This window comes from Mustela putorius, unplaced genomic scaffold (genome assembly GCF_011764305.1).
Source record: "Mustela putorius furo isolate JIRA1106 unplaced genomic scaffold, ASM1176430v1.1 tig00000145_pilon_pilon_pilon, whole genome shotgun sequence".
Taxonomy (NCBI): domain Eukaryota; kingdom Metazoa; phylum Chordata; class Mammalia; order Carnivora; family Mustelidae; genus Mustela; species Mustela putorius.
Window position 1 is genome coordinate 18,594,793 of NW_025421294.1, and position 20,439 is coordinate 18,615,231.

Below are 20,439 nucleotides of genomic sequence, written 5' to 3' on the forward strand. Positions count from 1 at the left end.
CATAGAGCCACTGAATGACTGGTTTGCTTTCCTTTGGCCTCCAAAATGCTCCCCCTGTCCAATCATAGCTTCTCACCACCACTCAGTATAAATCACCATCTTTCCCTGGACCTATGTTCCTGCCTCCTCGCTGCTCTCCCTTCTTCCTCTCTTAGCGTCTTCCTCTCTTAGCTCCTACCACTCAGGCTCCACATTACAGGTGGAACATTCTTTTCAAATTGCAAATTAAGATATGTCCATTACCATCTTGGTAAATGTTCTACCACTGCTGTCCAGGGAAGGAGGGGAGAGAGTATCCATGTGTCTATTACACATTTTGCTGATATAAAAGATGTGTAGCATAAAATTTGCAAACAAACAAACAAACAAAAAAAGAACACCATAGTAAATTCTGTACAGCCAACTGATTTTCACAGAATGGTTTCAGCAAACTTAAAGCCATTGTCAACATACTGTTGGAATTCAACCATATTTGGCAAATGCAAGACTATGAGTATTTTATTAAAATACAGTTCAGAGGGGCATCTGGGTGGTTCAGTTGGTTGAGCGACTGCCTTTGGCTCAGGTCTGATCCAGGAGTCCCGGGATCAAGTCCCACATCAGGCTCCCTGCTTGGCGGGAAGTCTGCTTCTCCCTCTGACCCTCCCCCTTCTCATGCATGCTCTCTCTCTCTCCCTCAAATAAATAAATAAAATCTTAAAAAAAAAATACAGTTCAGAAAAAAAATAAAATTCAGTTCAGGGGGGAAAAAAGTCCAGTTCAGCAGAGAAGCCATTCATGCCACTGAAGTTCAAACATGAATGTTGGCTAATGTTTTTTACATTAACAAACAAGATGAAAGTGAAACAACAAAGATGTGTATTAGGACGACATTTGATTGCCAATGATGTGAACAACTTCTTTGCTGATCAGGTAATAGTTTTCAACAAAGAGAAAAATATTTCCTCGAATTTTTGCATTATTCATAAACTAACACAGCTTTAAATTTAACCTTTGTTACTAAAATTTCTTCTATCATTTTCTTAAGTTTAGACAATCAGCAAAATAAATCAGGCTCTGATTTGTTTTCCAATTTCTGTATGTACTTCACCAGTGGATTTCAAACTACCAAAATAACATTTCTGAATGCAGAGTTGGAAGAGATAGACTGTATCGTATCACTATATAGTACATGCATTATAAAGAACAGATGGGGATAACTTGAAATCCTAGATAGTAATAAAACGTAGCAAAATAATTATGAAGTGACGTTTTGAGCAATTATTACCTTTGTTTTTAGAATGTTTATTTAATTGGAAGTCTGTAAATAGTTTAGTTTTTAGTATTGGCTGTGATTAACAAGTGAGGAACAAAATTCCTGAAAATTTCTCTGGCAAAGTGATACAGCTGGCTCCAACTGTCTACTGAGTTGTCACTCCTTTGCTTAAAATTTAAAGCTGCTCATTGCACAGATTATCCGGGGAATGGGCAAAGAGAGATATAACACTTTTCGATAAAATTAGTAATCACTTTTGTTGCTATGAACTGATGATGCAAAAATTCTGAGTTCTCCCTGTTTTCTCAACTTCTTTGGCATGCATCATCCCATTTGAGCCTTACAGACTTCCTGGTGAGATGATAGGTGGGATAGACCGCATGATTCTTCCTTTACAGACAGAAGACAAGCTATGAAGGAGTAAACGACAGGCCCCAGCTCATTCAGTTAAGCGGCACAACAGGATTTCAAAACTAGGGCTTATACTGAAAAGTAAACAGGAGGCTAGAGAAATTTTAACTAATACTAAAAACACATTTTTAAAAAATGTAACAAATGTCCTTTATAACACTCCAGAGTCTGATATCAAGTATATTTATATCTTGTGAAGGGATCCTTATATCAAGGATGTTTGATTTTTTTAAACCTCACTATTTCTGACTTACCTTAGAAACAAAATACAACCCAGTGTGACCTAATAAAAAATATGGTGTAAGCACCAAAATGGAAATGTATGTTTTCAAAAATTTGCTGACAGATTCCACCTAGAAATGGAGCAGATTGAAACAATCTCTACTAAAAGAACATGGGACAGAAAAAGGAGATTAAATCAGAAGAGGAAGAAAGCTAATGACATAATGGCCAGCCACAAATGCCACAAATGCAAAACAAAGTACATAATATTTGTTACAATTATTCAGTGTACTTGCTCTAATGTCTCCAAACTCTAAAAACATGAGGTTCTTGGCTTATTTCAACATCTCCCTCATTTATTTGCTCATATTTACTGTATCCTTGGGTCGGGTACTGCTTAAACCAAGTTCTGCCAGCATAAAGAATATAGATTTAACAGGACACCCATAGAGCATTTCATGCCTATGAGCACAAATTGTGATATTTTAGGTGGCATATGATGAAATCATTGAAAGCATTATGAGAAGCAGCAAAACACCAGGGATGCTGGTAACAATTTAGCATTTCCCAGTTCATGTGGAAATGTTAATTCCAATTACAAAGAGAGGTACCCAAGTGGAATTCATTATGATTAAGAACTTGCTGTACTAAGTGTGAATTGTTTATTTATAACAGGCATGTCTGGTATAAAATGCAAATACTGAAGCAGAGAGAGTTGGGACATTTAAAACTTAGCTGGGTTCTCTTGAACCTCTTACCTTACAAAGTTAAACAAGAATAGTATTGTTTCCCAAGGTCGAGTTATTATTGTCAAGAGTTATCTAATAGCTAAGATAGCTGCAGAAATAATCATTTTAAGTAAATTCTGACATTCTATGTAAACTGGATTGGCTTACTATAAAATTAGCATTTGCAATGAACCATCATATTAAAAATATGTAAAAATGTGGTAGGCATTTATTTGATTCCAATTTACATTTGCTATCACAGATTTAAACTGTGTGTGTTGGAGGTAGGAGTGAGCCATGGAAAATAGAGCCATGACAAAGAATTATGGGCTATAGGAAGCTATGTCACAAAGAAATATCCTTATGTACAAGGAAATATATATGATAAACAATGGTAGAGGTGGGAATGGATGTTGTATATGCTGTGCCCTTTCTTCAGCAGGAGGGACTCTTCTTAAATGGTACTACTCAATTCATTTACCTCAACTATTTCAAGTTCTCCATCCTCCCTGGAAAACATAACTGACTGATGGTTAGGGAATACTGAACATCGGAGCCAAGATTAATTCTTGTACTCCACACATTTCTGTTCCCACCATTTAAACTATAGGTTTACTAACAGTCCCTTGGGTTTTTCTCCCCCGCAAAAAACATGTTTATTCCATTTATGTTTGCTATTCTAATTACTTAACTTAAATAATTAAATGATGAAATAGGATTTAAAAAGTAATAGTTGTTCTATAAAACCTAAATGGAAAGATACCATACAAACAATCTCTGTCAAATTAGGTAGATGCAAGGCAATTTTAACAGATTGGGGCGAGGTCAGGAGGTATAAATCATACAAATTTTGAAACTGACACTCATTTATATTTGTAAGTATTTTTAATTTTTTGTTTCAATTAAAAAATGGGAAATAGTAACACTACATATATTAATAATAATTGATGCTGATAATTAAACACTTATATGTCCTGGGAATTAGTCTAAGCACTTCACATATATGGAACTTACTTGATCTTTCTAGTAACTTAGGCTAATACTATTACCATCCCCATCTTACAGATGATGGAAACTAGGGCAAAGAATTAGGTTGCCCAAGGTTATAGTCTTCAGAGTGGTGGAGGTCAGTCAGTCAGTCTTGCTCTTAACTGCTGTGATGTAATAAGATAGTACACAAATGAAGACATGAGCTCTAGTCAAAGGGCTCACAAAAGCTTTCACCAAAGAAGTAGGACATGCATTGTTCAGTTTTAGGTTTAAAACCTCACATTTCCAAGTGTGATTTTTTTTTTAAATTCCTTCCTTTTAACTGACTTTTTAGTTTAATTAAATACTAGTGCAATTTCATCAGCTAAAAGGCTTTGCCTTCAAGACATGAGCAGGTGAAAGATGATGGTCTTAAATAACAGAATGGAAGCTGGGATCTCTCTACAATGGAAGGGAATTATTGTAGATACTTGAACAGGAGTACAACATATTTTAATTAATGTTTTGGAGGAATAATCTGGCAGTGAGGCTTGGATTATTTCAATGGAAATGATAAAAGAGACTAACAGAATGGTCAATAAATGTTAGCTATAAAGCCTAACAATTCTAACTCTGAAAAATAGACCGGATTAATCTCAGTCTATGTGTGCTTTCAGATGAATGTGACAGACTCAAGAATGAGGTTTTTTCTATCAAATTAAAAAATTAACGGATGTAAACCACTGAAAATAACAGACTTCTGCCCAATGAAAGTGTTTTCAATAGTAATTAATTGAAAACAAGGTGAGTCTTTTTCAAGAAGATCTGCTGGACTTGCCGACAAAATGAGTGTCAATAAATGGGGAACTCTTGTAAAACCAGGTATTATTTAAAAACGGAATATGCAACCTAAATTTAAAGAGGTAAGAAATGAGGTTCTTCTATAGCAGAGGTTCAATTATGAAATAGAATTCTGGTATGGGGAGAAGCACTCTATTAGACAACTGTTACTGTCTCTTTACATACAATTTATACAAACATACAAATTACATTTTTATAGGGTATTCATATAATTATTCCTAGTATTATTTTTAAGCAGACATAGAAGGATAATCATATTGGCATTAGTTATTTCGTGCACTTCCAAAACAGGCATACTATATTAAGTTTGGCTCTTGATTCTTTTCCTCCCATGAAACTATTGGTTTCACGCAAGATATCTGATTTTAGTAACTGAGGCTTCTAAGGTGGAAAAAATGTCTAGCAGGCAAAGTGATGCTCTTTGAAGTAAACCGTCGGTGTCTCCTCTGCGCACCCACGGCGAGAGTCTCCCTCTAGTTGACTAGCTCCAAGGGAAAGGAAAAGGGGAACCATCTCTTCTGGATCCAGAAAGAGGTTGTGTTAACAATTGGGTTGCTCAGCGCCCTTCATAAAAATCTGTGGGCTGAGGGTTCTACTTAGCAAAGCTTTTGGTTCCCTTTTAGAAGGCGGAGAGCTGCTCTTCCTTTGCCAAGATGGCGGCCCTAGAATCGTATGGAGACGGCCTGAGCAGATCGCCTCCCAACATGTGGGTAACTAAAATGCTCAGTTCTCTCCTTTCACATCAGACAGCACAGGGGAGCAGCGTCCACCCTTCCGAATCGAGGAAGGGCTACTTCGGCTCCCCATGAGATGGAGAATCTTTAGCAAGATGGTGGACGCGAGACCCGGCTGGCGTCACGCTCCTTTACCAACATGGCGGCAGGTGGCTTCCGGCCTGCGCTTCCCCAATCCTCTTCAAGATGTCAGAGCAGAGGCGGCCGCTGCTAGCGTCTGAGTGCTGCCTGAGGAGTGAGTGGCTGCCGCTGAGCGCTCCGGCAGGGACTAGGTGGAGCTGCGGCAGCCTCCGCCCTCGTCATGAGCTGGCAAGCGCTGTCACCTGTGGGGGCGCAAAAGTTACCGCCCCAAACCCTAAAGCAACACAGCACAACCTTTCCCCGAGTCACAAAAATCACACTAAGTGTCGCACAAGGTAGGAGGCTCGTTCCAGGCAAAGCCCAAGCCCTCTGGATGCGGCAAGCTGGGTTTAGGGAGCTGGGGCGGGCGTCTCCAGCGCGGACTCCCCCGGCCCCACGCCCCTCTCCTTGGGGACAGGCCACGTGTTTCCCTCGGACTGAGGGGGAGGCGCGTAACGGGAACAGCTGGAGGGAGTTAAAGGCTGACATTTTAAAGCTGCGTGTGTTTTGTTTCGTTTGGAGGGACAAGGGTCCCGCATACACGAAAGGGTGGGCGACCCATTGAGTGGAGTGCAGCAAATGTCAAGATTCCGTGAGGGGCCTCCACGGGAAACTTGGACGCGGGCCCTGGAGGGGGTGGAAGGAGAGGTCAGGAGTTTGCGGGGGAAGGAGGACGTACTTTGCAAGCAACTTACTGTTTCGCCTGCAACTTGATTTTCGGCCTGCCACCCCCTGCTTTCCTTAAAAATAATAATAAAAAAGTGCACAGAAATTCAGCTCGCCGGAGGTTTTTGCATTTGGCATGCAACTTCCTTCAAGTGTGAGCGCGCTAGCAGGGAGGGAGGGTGGGGGTTGAACTTGGCAGGCGGCGCCTCCTTCTGCCGCCGCCGCCGCCGCCTCGCAGACTCGGGGAGAAGGGTGGGGGACGGTCGGAGCGCGGGGGAGGGTGGGTTTGCTTTGCAACTTCTCTCCCAGTGGGAGAGCGCGGCGGCGGCGGCGGCTGCGGACGCGGCCGCCCAGACGATGCGGTGGTGGGGGACCTGCGGGCAAGGGACTCCCCCAGGGCCAAGAGTACGTATGCGTCGACCCCCTCTTCTGCCCTCCCCTCCACAAGCCTCCCCAGAGGGCGTGTCTGGCGGTCCGGCCCCGAGAGCGGCGGACACGCTGCGGCACCGTTTCCGTGCAACCCTAGTAGCCCCGCGCTAAGTGACACACTTCGTGCAACTCGGCTCCGGGGCGGCGACACGGACCACCCCGGCGGCGCTGCTGCGGGCCGCGCCTCGCCCCCTCTACCCGCCGGACAGCCCGCTGTCACCCGCAGGGGCGCTGACGGCGGTCGCCGCCGAGGGACCGAGCCAGCTCCAGAGTGGGTCGGGAGTCGCGGAGCTGGGCGGGGGCGGGAAGGAGGCAGCAAGAAGACAAACTAGAGAAACTCGGCTTCGCTCCCAAGCCCGCCCTAGAGAGACCAGGTCGGCCCCCAACTGCCGCCACCTCTCTTTGCCGGGGGGTGGGGGGACTGGAAGTCCCGCGCGCTCGGGGGCGGGGGGCGGCGGCCGGCAGCCACTTCCCGGCCATGCCGGGGGACCGGGGGACCGGGGGCGTGCAGGCGCCGTCGGGACCGGGGTGGCGGGGCCCCCACGGAGGGCGTGGGGGCGGGGGCTGCGGCCGCCCCTGCAGTTGCCGAGCGTCGCCAACAGGTTGCACCGTTCCCCGCCGCCGCGCGGCCCCTCGGGCGGGGAGCGGCCGGGGGTGGAGTGGGAGCGCGTGTGTGTGCGAGTGTGTGCGAGCCGTGGCGCCGCCTCCGCCCTCCCCCCTCCCCATCGGTCCCGCTCGCTTGGCGCGGTCGGGCGGCCCTTTCGCGTGTCCGCGCTCCCTCCCCTCCTCCTCCTCCTCTTCCTCCTCCTCCTCCTCCATTTTGCGAGCTCGAGTCTGTGACTGGATCCCGAGTCACCGCCCGCCCGTCGGGGACGGATTCTGGTGGGTGGAAGGAGACGCCGCACCCGGAGCGGCCGAAGCGGCGGGGCGCCGGGACGGAGGACGCGCGCCTGAGAACCCGGGCTCGCGGGGATCTGCGCCGAGCGGGAGGGCTGGCTTGTCAGCCAGGGAATGGGAGACTTTCTCAAATAGGGGCTCTCCCCTCCCCACCCCCATGGCGAAGGGGGCGGCTGTTTACTTCCTTTTTTTAGAAAAAAAAAAACCCTCTCCCTTCTGCTCCTCCTGTTTTCACACGTTAAGTTGTTTATCTCGGCTGCGGTGGGAGCTGCGGACGGTGGCGGGTGATCGGCGCCCCTGCCAGAGGTAAGAGGTGGGGAGGGCCGGGGGCCGGGGCCCGCGGGGGCGCTCGCTCTCCAGAGGTGCGGGTGGGGGACGCGGGGCCGCCCCGGGAGCCTGCAAACTTTTATTAGCCTCCGGGAATGGGGGTGGGGGCTGGTGGGGCCAGGATGATAGTGACGAAAGGGCAGCGCGCGGGTGACAGCGCAGGCTTCTTCCTCTCCCTCGGCGGCCGTCTCCGGATCGGGCTGAGGGGGAGGAACCTGAGCTCTCTGCGAGTGGAGGCTCTTTGAGCTGCCCCGGCTTTCCGTCCTCTGGTTCCTTGGCGCGGAATTCGGGCTTCTGCAACCCCCTTCCCCCCAATACCCTGTTCTGTGCCCTCCCGGGAGGCCGCCCAAACACCCGTTTTATGGCGAACGCCGAGCCGCGTTTAAATTCTGCTGGGCCGAATATTTCCACTCCACCCTAGTGCTCCCAAGCGCGATCAGGGTTTCTGTCGAGGCTCCAGCGCGTCTCCTTTCTGGCAGGCGCGCAGGGAGTGTGTGTGTGTGTGTGTGTGTGTGTGTGTGTGCGCGCGCGCGCGCGTGTGTGTGTGTTGTGTGAGAGTGAGTGAGTGTACACACGCAGGGGCTGACAGCCTGCAACTTGGAGACTTCGGCCGGGGCTGGCGTTATCTGGTAGAAGTGGGCGTGTCGGAGAAAGAACTCAACAGGTCTGGACACATTTCTCTTTTCACCCTTGCACTTTTTTCTCCCCGGGGAGAGGGTTTGTTCTTCGGCGCTTGGCATCGTTGCGCGCCTGACGCTCCGGAGTGGCCCCTTGTAGAAAAAGCCCTTCCCTCGCCAGAATAGTTCTGTGGTGCGTTTTTTGTCCGGCGCTAGTTTGACGTTTCGGGCCGCAAGCTGGGTAACTGCCGCCTTGTAATACCGCTTAAGACCCCTTGGCAGGGTTCATTAATGCCTATTAATGTGACAGTTATTTGCAGTTTAAACTGGGGGCTAAAGTCGTTGGAGGGATCGTTTCGTCTTATGAAATACTGTTTTGGTTTCGAGTTTGAGGGCAGCTGTCAAAGCGGCGTGGAAATTCATTAGACTCCATTTGATAGCTTGTGTTTGGAGATCGTTATCAGATAAACACGGCGGAGCGGCGGGGAGATGAGCAGTTTACCCTCAGGAGTGTAGAAGCAGGTCGTCAGCCTTCTCTCTTCCTTAATCGCAGTCCACGTTCCGTGAGGGCCCGTGAAGTTTATGCCTCGCAAGGTCTCCGTGCGCAGAAGTTTCCTTTAATTGGATAGGGTTTGACTATGATGTCCCAAATGTGTTTATCAAAGCTTTCTCTTACCTCTTAGAGCATCCTGATTATAAACCGTATACTACCAACCTAATACTCTCAAGAACAGCCTTTGAGTGGGGATTGGTGAAGGTTTACAATACAGAGAAAATTATTCTGAGCATTTTTACTGGCTCTTCTTTTACCTGGATGTATATGAACTTGATTTTACAGTTGTGGGGTTTTCCTGTTTCTAGTACCTCGTTATTTGGAAAAGAAAAAAATCTTAATTTAAAGGTATAATAGTATCTCATTCTGAGGGTCTTAAGCGATTTTAAAAATGTAGCTTCATTTAGGTCTTACTATGTTGTAAGGTTCCAGAGAACTGTATTTGTTGTATTTAAATAAGCTGAAATTGTAGTGAGAAGCTACTGCACATTCTACTTGTTAAAATTCAAATTTTAGTTGGCCTATATACAATGCATTTCATTTGCTATGTCGGAAATTTGAAGGCAGGCACTTTGAAACTGACACATTGAGTAAGAAACTGGGGTTAAAAGTAAGAGTCTTTCTCAGTTTATTGGAAAATCATCATTGCTTATTTTTCAAGTAAAATGTGCATGGTTTACCAATAGATTGTACCAAAGGTTTTGTTGTGTGACCAGCAGGTAGGAGGGAAGTTTGTGAGCAGTTTGAGAGCAAACTCTATCATAGTATTTATCAGAAAAGCAAACAGCCTTGACTGATTGAAAGGAAGTAGGAATTTTAATGATCATGCTCTTTTTAAATGAAATACTTTGACATCAATTTGAACCTTTAGAATAATCAGATGTAATGAATTATAATGTCTGTGATTAACAAAGTTACAGTTCTGTGAGTGGCAAGATGAATAGCCAAGCTTAGTTTGATACAATTTTGCCCTCAGCTGTGCAATTGAACTGCATTGTTCTTTTAAATGTGGCACACTGAATGAGAGCAGGGGACATGTTTTTTATTCTGGAAGAGAGAAACTACTTTTCTGATAACAAGGAATTAGATTCAGAGTTAACTAAAAGGTTCATTTAACAGGCTCTTACTAATCAGATCACTAAGATAATGTGACTTTATAGCTTATATTTTTCCCCTTCTTTTTTCTTTTCTCCCCCCACCCCCAACCTGGTAGCTGATGATAATCTCTGATGGACTCCAAGGAATCACTAAGTCCCCCCAGTAAAGAAGAAATCTCTAGCAGTGTTCTTGGTCGGGAGAGGGGAAATGTGATGGACTTCTATAAAACCCTAAGGGGAGGAGCTACTGTGAAGGTGTCTGCATCTTCACCCTCCTCACTGGCTGCTGCTTCTCAGTCAGACTCCAAGCAGCAAAGACTTTTGGTTGATTTTCCAAAAGGCCCAGGAAGCAATGCACAGCAGCCAGATCTGTCCAAGGCAGTTTCCCTCTCAATGGGATTGTATATGGGAGAGACAGAAACAAAAGTGATGGGAAATGACCTGGGATTCCCACAGCAGGGCCAAATCAGCCTTTCCTCTGGGGAAACAGACTTTCGGCTTCTGGAAGAAAGCATCGCAAACCTCAACAGATCCACCAGTGTTCCAGAGAACCCCAAGAGCTCAGCGTCCACTGCTGTTTCCGCTGCGCCCATGGAAAGGGAATTTTCAAAAACTCTCTCTGATGTGTCTTCAGAACAGCAAAATTTGAAAGGCCAGACTGGCTCCAATGGGGGCAATGTGAAGTTGTGTACCACAGACCAAAGCACCTTTGACATTTGGAGGAAAAAACTCCAGGATTTGGAGTTCTCTTCTGGGTCCCCAGAGAATGAGGCGAGTGAGAGCCCTTGGAAATCAGACCTCTTGATAGATGAAAACTGTTTGCTTTCTCCTTTGGCAGGAGAGGATGATCCATTCCTTTTGGAAGGAAACTCGAATGAGGACTGTAAGCCTCTTGTTTTACCGGACACTAAACCTAAAATTAAGGATAATGGAGAACTGATCTTATCAAGCCCCAACAGTGTGCCACTGCCCCAAGTGAAAACAGAAAAAGAAGATTTCATTGAACTCTGCACCCCTGGGGTAATTAAGCAGGAGAAACTGGGCCCAGTTTACTGTCAGGGAAGCTTTTCTGGGGCAAATATAATTGGTAATAAAATGTCTGCCATTTCTGTTCATGGTGTGAGTACCTCTGGGGGACAGATGTACCACTATGACATGAATACAGCATCCGTTTCTCAACAACAGGATCAGAAGCCCATTTTTAATGTCATTCCACCAATTCCTGTTGGTTCAGAAAATTGGAATAGGTGCCAAGGATCTGGAGATGACAGCTTGGCTTCCTTGGGGACTTTGAACTTCCCAGGTCGATCAGTTTTTTCTAATGGCTATTCAAGGTAAGAAGAATGATTTTCTATTTCTTAAGAATGGATATGAAATGGCTTGATAGACTTAAATATTCAGTGATTTGTATGTGCTTTTTTCGAGTTACTAAGTTTACTAAGTCCTTTGAAAAGGAGGCATGGTTGAAAGATATAGCCCAAGTGATTTATCTGTACATAAGCATTTCAAGTTTTCTCTGAAAGAATGGCATTCAGTATCCTATTGGCCTGTAGTTGCACATTTTATTTAAAAATTCAAAATAATGTTGCTCGTTAACAGGTATTTTGAGTAAAAATGATATAAATTCAAGGGAGTTTCATATCTAATAATTGTGTGGGTCCATTACTGTGTTTTTAAAATACGCTTTTATGTTAAAGTGAAAAGTACCATTCATACTTAATGGAAGCAAAAGTGTGTGCTGTATTCGTACACTTGTGAGATGTTAGCTTGAGGAGGGTAAAGGGTTAAAAATGGACGATGTGACAATGAGCCTTTTCTTCACACTGAACCATCTGTGGTAGACTTTTGAGTTTTGAGATTGCTAAAGCAATGCAGTGAGCAGTGGACCTGACCGTAGCCTTAGACATGGGACTTGCCCGCTGAGTTTCCAACCTAAAGTACATGGTTGTGTCTGTTCTTCAGTCTTGTTAAGAAAGGAATTGGTGGCAGCATGGTACAAAACAAAATTTAACTTAGAAAAGTTCCTACAAGTTCTCAAATCAATATGTGGTGGCCAACATTGTGAAGCCTTGATTCTCAACTGTCATTTGATTTCTCTTCTTTTTTTCTCAGTCTTTTATAAGTATACTGACATTTCCATTTGATCTGAAAGCGGTCTGTTAAAATGGAATGACCAGGAAAAGATGCTAAATTTAGGTGTATCTGTTGATAGAGGTTAAGTTTTCTGCCTTCTACCCCTGTCCCCAAGTCTGGGTTTTGTATCACATTTTCGGTAGTGTGAAGGAAATACAAAAAAACGTGATTGCAGAGACACAAGATTGCTTAATCAGTTGTTGCGGGTGTTTTTTGTTGTTGTTTTTGGGGTTTTTTGATTTTTGTTTTTTGTTTTGAAAGGCTTTACTTAGTAGTACACAGGGATCTGTACAAGAGCTTTTCTGTGGGGGGGGGTTGTTTGTTTAATGTGAGTGGAATTCATTTTTCCTAATAATTAGTCAGTGAAGATTTTATTTAAAACCCTTTTTAAGATACTTTTTCTTTTAAAGATAGATCCTAACACTGATGTGTCTCTTTTCTATCCTCTTTAAGGAGGAAGGTTTTCCTGTGGAGAAAACATTCAGACTTAGGTTTAGGCTATGTTCTATTCCTTTAAAAAGAAAAGACCTTGGTTTTTGTGTGTCTTCATGTAAACTAGCTAGTAATCTATTTAAATAGCAATAATCTTTTATTTAGAACACTACTTCAACTTTTCATTGTTGTCATTCTGAATGGAAGACTTAAAATGTTTTCAGTAAGGAGATTTGAGGTGTTTCTTACCCTGTAGTGTTTAAATGTTAAAAGACATGCTGTGTTTTAAATTTTCAATCCCAGAATTTTGGCAGTGGAAGTAATGATTCTGTGTGCTTGTCCTGAAGAATAAGTGCAGTTGATTGGACTGAGCTATCTGTAGGAAACTATTACACTAATTTATAAAACATGTAATTGTACAAAGAAACATAATATATTCTGAGAAACTCTTTGGGGATTATTAATGCATTTTGTTCTAATAATCACCATAGTACTGTTCTCATTTTTCTTACTGTAGAAAAAGAAAAAAGGCGTGGAACAAGACTTAACCATTTTTCATTCATGGTGAACTTTGATTAAGCCTTGTAAAATCTAGGATCTGGGGCACAAATCTTAGATGAACATAGATACCCTTAAATCATTAAAGATAACCTCAATGCCTTTCATAGGAATTTATTGCATATAAAATGTCTTCACTTTTAATTTGAGCCTTATAATAACTTTATGGTGATAGGTAAAGCAGTGATGATGTGGCTCTTCAGAGATTATTTAATATCCAATGAAATGATTAATTTAATACTGATGTGTGATTTTTAATTATAACCAGTAGTTTGTGTGCTGATGAAAAGATGTAATATCTTATACAGGATAATGTGCTAATGTTTGAAAATTTCATACCTTATGGCATTAACTTAACATGGGGAACCGTGATTACCCAGAACAAAGCTGCTTCCAAGTAAATTGAAACAATGTTTCTTTTCTAACCAGCATTGAATCAGTCTATTGTTTCCACACAAGGGCCCTGATATAACTAAAATTGGTTGCTTTCTCTTCTCTATATGTTCTGTGGTTCTCCCCAGACAGTAGCTATGAGCAGTAACCTAAGTGATCAACATGTTCAGACCACAACACATAGTGAATACTGACTTTCTGACTTGAGAATACTCTGTGCCACTAATAACTTCACTTGCTTTCCTTGCTTAATTAAAAATAAATTGTAATTTGACTTTTTAAGCTGTCACCTAAAATTGCTTTTTCTCAAAATGCTGAAAAACCAAAACACTTTACACTCTGTTTTGCCAGGGAAGATAACCCCTATGAATTTGTCAACGTACGTTAGCATCCAGTTCACATTTACTTGTAAAATTGTGACTGGTCATGGTTGAGTATAGTCAGATATTTTCTTTGTAAGGATTAAGTTCACTGATAGGAAAACAAGAGAAAGCATGGGGATATTCACATACATTCTTAAAGTAAAATAAACTAGCCCTACTAACTGAATATGATTTTTAAATACCAAAATTCTAATTCAACAAATTGAGCATAAACCTACAATCTCCGTGAAAACACATTTTTGCACTGAAGCATTAATGGTGAAGTTGCTGAAGGGAGGCAGAGGAGTAAGTGGTTTTAGAATTAGAGCTTTTATTTGGATTACGTTGAAATTTGAGTGTTAAAAGGTTGACCATCTTGTGAAGGGTAAGATTGTTGAAGAGAAGGAATGGTACAAGATGACTTTGTAAACTCAGTCTTAGGGAGAGCAGAGGGCTTTGATTTATAAAGCTCTGAACATTTATGTAGATTTCAAACATCTGTCAGTATTAATTGCATCCGTGTCCAATTTTATTAACGTAATGAAATTGAAGACCTGTACAAACACAGGATGAGCGAAGCAAATTCTGTCCACCACCACCCCCCTTTTTTTCCCTATTAATGCTGTGCTAAATGTTTTCTCCAAAAAGAGGCATAAGGAAGAGATTTTGTTTTGGCTGTAATTACCCCCCTTTTTAAAGGATAGTTGATTAACTTCCTACCTTTTTGTTTTTCCTCTCCTTCCAAAGCTTCTGGCAGTGAGTGTTTCATTGTCTTTTTGGCTTTCATGTTAAAGGAGATTTGCTTTAGGTTATTTTACATACTTATTTTTAGCTTTATGATAAGTATCTTTTTCATTTTTAACACTTGTACTTTATTACGGCTGTTTTAGTAAAAAAAAGTACTCTGTGTTCAGGTGTGTCAATTTAGTGTGAAACGACTGGGATGTGGAAATAATTGATTGGCATGTGGTCATATTTTATTGAAATTACTTCTTAAAATGTTTCTTGGGTCATTATATTGGTATAATTGATACAGTACATAATGTGTACTATGAAGCTGTTAGTGTTTTGTCTCTGGGTGTTATAGATACTTTAGTTGGACCACTTTAAATATATCATGGAATGTATAAATTTTGTGAAAGACTTACTCTGTAACATACCTTGCATAAATGTAGGTTAAGTGCAAATTGTATTAATAATGAAATTCACATGTGGGTGGAGATCACTGTAGGGGCCTTTAGAGATTTTAGTGAAGGAGAGATTGGATCAAAAGAGTTTATTTTAGTATGAGTACCTAATGTGAAAGAGCATCTGTATTAATTGGTTGGTTATATAAGTCTAAATCCACTCTGGCCTGCAGGTGATTGAAATAGCCTAGTTGTTAGGAAATCTTAATTTGTATTTGGTTTAAAAAAGTCTGGGGCATAGTTCTTAAAACATATTTTTTCTTGCTTAAAAAGATCACACCTAGTTTTAATTAGCAGTGAGTTCTTCTTATGTACTGTCACTTATGCATTCCGGTAATTGCAGTATTTACAGGTATTTGCCATAGTAACAGGCACCTGCTTCCATGTTTGAGTCAGGCAGAGTACATGTTAGTGAATTGTGTTGCACTAGAGTTTTCAAGAAATATTATTGTTGAATTAAGCTATAGCTGAAAAAGAAAAAAATCAATTCCTGATTATTGACCCTTCAGAAGGATTTAAAAGCCCATGCCCTTATTTCTGTAGTTTCAAAGAGCCAACTGCTCTCATTTTCTTCTGGTTCATTCTGCTTATGTTTTGTATTTTTTAAGTAAATAAAAATATTCCTATTGAGAATTTCCATTTAAAGAAAAAAATCCATTGAGTGTTCTTTTCTCTTTGATCATTTCTATGCTGAAATGGATTAGAATGTGACTGTTAACGGAGACTTTTCCTTCATTTTGTTCATTAAAGTATATATTTTAGAAAATAAACAATTTTATAGTAGTTCAAAGTTAGTTGTAGACCGTGATTTCAACCTCCAAAGACCTAATTTTGACAGACTATCGTCCTCATTTTACTGCCATCTCATGTGTCCCTTAAATGCAAGATCTCCTGGGGAGTTTGTGAATTGAGCGGTTTTGGAGGCAAAGCGTTGGGAGAGGGAGGAGCACTAGAAGTGTGAAATAGTTAGGGTTAGAAATACCCAAGAACGTTCCAAAAACCAGCAGTGCGGATCAACTGTCAAGAAATTCAGAAGACTGAAGAGAAACGAGGGGATGTGTTTATGGTATGAGGTTGTGCACTAAACCAGAATTAAAATTGAGCTGCTTCCATTTGAGGTGGAAACTTTAAGCTCCTCAGTGGCAGTATAGCCCTAACTATGTAGGGTTACGCTGTTGTCTTTTGCTGTGCTTTCTTACCAAAACAAGTATGCAGTGGACATTTTAATTCTTTTTACATAATTCCAGCTAAGATCAAGTTCATATTTGTCCCTTTTTACTTTATCTGCTCTTTAATCAATGAAAATCTAGTTACTGTAATGAAGTTGAAATAGTCATGATTGCACATTGATAGAACCACTTTGTATTTACTGTTCCACTTTCCCGTACACTGTCATGTGACTGTAGAAGGCAGCCGTTTTCTTTAGTAACATATTTCCAGAGGCTGTGTATTTTTCTGCTGGAATATTGAGGTAATTAAATTTTTATTCAGTGGTAGGTAGATAGAATAAATCAGGGGGTTCTGTACAACTGTTGTATTGCAGTACAGTCATTACAACTATTTGTATTGCAATCTAGTCCTCATGCCAATTATTCTGAGTGGGTATGTGATCTGTGATCCCCTAATTTTATTTCTGGGCCAATTTAAATATTAATCCGTTATCTTGGTAGAGCTGTATGCTTAAGTATACTTATTCAGAGTCATTCAAATATTAATTTTGAGAGCTTTAAAACACTTTTGAGCCAGTATCAAGATATGTAAGATAGTGTCTAATCAATAAATTTAGTGAAAGTACCTCTTATTTTAGAATTTTTAAAATTTATTCTGTAAGGCACTAAAATACGTGTGTGTGTGTGTGTGTGTGTATGGAGAGAAAGGTTTAATGATAGGATTAGTTGCAGATGTTTAGCACACGGTCTTAACATGAATTTTTATTTTTGTAACATTTTGAGCGTTCCACTTGAATATGCTGAATGACACATAGTGGGCTGCAATAAATGTTAACTTTTACTCCTTTTTATAATAAAAAAAGAGCCTTTCTACTAGTTTTCATAATTATCCTTAATATTTAACAGTGGCTATTATGAAAGTGTGTTTGATAGCCATTTTTTTTAAAGCTATTTTGAAATGACATCCAGTTCAGTTTCTGATTTATTATTTCATGCTGTTGGGGCAGTGCAGTGACTTGTGACCTTATGATCATCACATGTCAAACATTAAAGCTCTACCAGTTTGTTATGGACAGACTTTGTTACTGTTGTTTTAATGTTGTTTTTCTTTGTAGTTATAAAAGATATAAAAGATAAAAGCTTCTTTAATTTTAAAATGATTATATACCAATTATGTTACTTTTTTAAGGATATAATCTCAATCTATTATAAATTCTTACATTTAAAAATATAATTATTCTAATTTAACGATGAATTCTATATCACCATCACTAAACTTTATATAAAAAAAAAGAACCTTCATATTCCTTCCAATTTCATTTAGTTAAATAAGAAAGAACTAGACTTAAAATCAGACGACTTAAGTTCTAAGGCTGAGCACAGCCAGTCTTTGACCTCGAGTGATTAGATACTGTGGAGTCAAAGTACTTTCTTGACAATTATAGATGAATTATTTTCTTAACACATGTGTGTGTCTCTTTTTCTAAAAATCTATAATCCTCTTTAATCTATCACTAGTGAAGGAGGCAGTGGGATAGGGAATGGCACACTTAGGTTGGTTATTTTGACTTTTTTTGTTCATTATCAAGTACAAGACAAAAGTCGAACAGGGATTTGGTATTTTTTTTTTTAAGATTTTATTTATTTATTTGACAGAGAGAGATGACAAGCAGGCAGAGGCGGGCAGAGAGAGAGGAGGAAGCAGGCTCCCTGCTGAGCAGAGAGCCCAATGTGGGGCTTGATCCCAGGACCCTGAGATCATGACCTGAGCTGAAGGCAGCGGCTTAACCCACTGAGCCACCCAGGCGCCCCAGGATTTGGTATTTTTATAAGAATTAGTGTAATTGGTGGTACATAGAATATGATAGGTAAACACTGTTGTTGGAGCTGGAGAGGTGGGGCTGTCTTGTTCTCTGAGCTTGTTTTATGTGCTGAGTACAGTGATTTCAGATTAGAGCCTAAAGGATCTTGAGAGCTCATCTGCTCCCACATTCTCATTTTTCCAGATGAGGAAATGAGACCCATAGAAAATGTCTAAAGAAACATTGCAGAATTAGTTTGTGGTGTTGCTAAGTTGGATTATCCTCATTCTCTGTTGTCTAAACTTCCCTAGCGGGCTTCTCTTAACATCTGGTCTCTAGTTCTAGAGACTTGAAAAATAATACAGATTACCAGCTGTTCTATAAAAGTTGCTATGAAATCAACTAGTTTGGATTTTAAAAATGTACAGTATCTATATCCTTTCCTATATATAGATATATATATCTATATATATACAAATATATAGATATATATACACACACATATATATATATTTTTTGTTTTGTTTGTTTTTAACCCTTTCCTCCCCCACTAATGTTGAGTGTGTAAGTGGCAGCCCCATGCTAAGTGCTTTCTTTATATGTATTCATCTCATTTAAACTTCTTTGCAGCCAGTGAGGGTTTGTAATTGTAGTTTCTGCATCAGGTTATTGATTCTGTCATTATCTATATGGTACAGAACACAGCTATTATTAATTTTAGAAGTAGAAAAGTGAGACATTTCAAGAGAAAAGAATAATCAGAAAAACTTAATCCCGATAGGTCTTTATAAGTTTTTATTTGTTATCAGTGAATCTTTAAACAATATATATAGGAGAAGCAGAATGAACCCTCTGCTGCCCTGTGTATGTTTGTATTGTAGTCAGTTAAAGTTTTCTGTGACAGTTTCAGCTTCTGTAAGATACAGAGTGCCCAGCATTTTTGCTTGACAGAATTTGTGCATGGATGTTTACTTTGAAAATTAAAAAGCACTATAAAAATTCAAGGTGGAATTTTTAAAGCTCTGCCAAGTCTCCTGAGCTCAAACCAGCATGACCCTCGTTGGCTAAGTACGGGAGGACATCTGTGCCAGTGTCAGGCATATCCTGTTCCTTAGTCACTAAGATTTTTCCGGGGTCTACTATATGCGATCCTTGAAGGCTGATGGATTCCAGTTCCATAAGGACTATATTTAAAGCTTTCAAGCATCAAGGTAATTGTATTTACATTAATTTTTTTCAGTTTCGGTTTTTTGTTAGCTTTTCTGTGCATTCTGTTCATTAGGTATGGCATCTAAATTTAATAGCATATTGATAACAGTGGCTACGTTGTTAGGTTTTTATTAATAAATGCTAGAAGGTTCCCTTGATGTTTTATTGTCTGGTATTCTTACAAAATGATTTATGCAGAGATTCATTAAGTTTCACCAAGAAATTTGAATTTGTCTGAAAATTAGAATGCAGTTAATAGCTTCAAATTTTTTTCACGTTTTTTATATTTAGCAAAGCTGTGTGAAAGGAGTTTCTGACTATATTGAATACCAAAATTTGTCCTAAGTGCATACATTGGGGAGGATTAGGTAACTTACTTGACAAGATTTAATAACTTTTTCTTTATTGATCAAGTGATAAAACAACAAAAAAAAATTTGATGGATGAAACCAAAGTTATAAATCTTTTTTTATATCACAAAGAATCAAGTGCAGAAAACAGTTAAGTGGCTGTTTGAAATGGTAAACATGCCCATGTAAGATATAACTTAAGTTAGTAGGCAGCTTTTTTAAAAGGAAATATTAAAAAATTTAATTAAAACTTTATGTGAAATTTGTCATCTGGAATTCAGCTGAATTTATTAAGGACAAAGTGTGACTATAAAATACATTGGTTTTTGTGGGGGTTTTTTGGTGTTTTGTTTTGTTTGTTTGTTTGTTGTTTTTACAAACCCAGGGGCGCCTAGGTGGCTCAATGGGTTAAGCCTCTGCCTTTGCTCAGGTCATGATCTCAGGGTCCTGGGATCCAGCCCTGCATCTGGCTCTTTGCTCAGCAGGGAGCCCCCCCCCCCCCCCCCCCCCCCGCCCAGCCACCTGTCTCTCTGCCAACTGTGATCTCTCTGTCAAATAGATAAGTAAAATCTTAAACAGGAACCCAAGGTGAATGTTATATTTCTAAGCCTCTACCTTGGAAGGGCTTACATATTATCCCTCTTTTAAAATTGCCTTCAGATCTACTTTGTAAGCCGTAAAAGAAACTGGACTCATTACACTGTAGTAACACTTGAATGTTCTTGCTTCATCAGAAAATGTCCTTAGCTTCATGGTTTACCTTTTACCTTTTTTATCTGATTCCAAGTGATTTCAGTATTTCCAGAAATTTAGAAATTTAATCCTTTCACACATTATAATATTTGTTTTCGTTGAGCTTATTTTAAAGAATGCATGTAGGTATTTCTATAGATGTTTAAAAACTGTGTTAAATTTTCCTGGAATAAATGCCTAGCTTCCCAGGTGACAGTATTGAAAT

At 40.7% G+C, this 20,439-nt stretch overlaps 1 protein-coding gene across 6 annotated transcripts in view; it reads left to right on the plus strand.

The window, feature by feature from the left end:
* The first annotated feature begins 6,233 nt into the window (after window positions 1–6,233).
* Window positions 6,234–20,439, plus strand: part of NR3C1 (nuclear receptor subfamily 3 group C member 1) — a 123,984-nt gene continuing 109,778 nt past the window's right edge. For 2 of the 6 annotated variants that reach the window (XM_004744719.3, XM_004744720.3), the window contains exons 1-2: window positions 7,461–7,598; window positions 10,003–11,220. In XM_004744719.3, the coding sequence (XP_004744776.1) occupies window positions 10,019–11,220 (1,202 nt within the window). In that variant the 5' untranslated portion in view covers window positions 7,461–7,598; window positions 10,003–10,018. Of the gene's footprint in view, window positions 6,372–6,423; window positions 6,770–7,460; window positions 7,599–7,699; window positions 8,284–10,002; window positions 11,221–20,439 lie in introns of those variants that run through there. The other 4 variants (XM_045075344.1, XM_045075343.1, XM_045075345.1 and 1 more) reach the window with 4 other exon arrangements.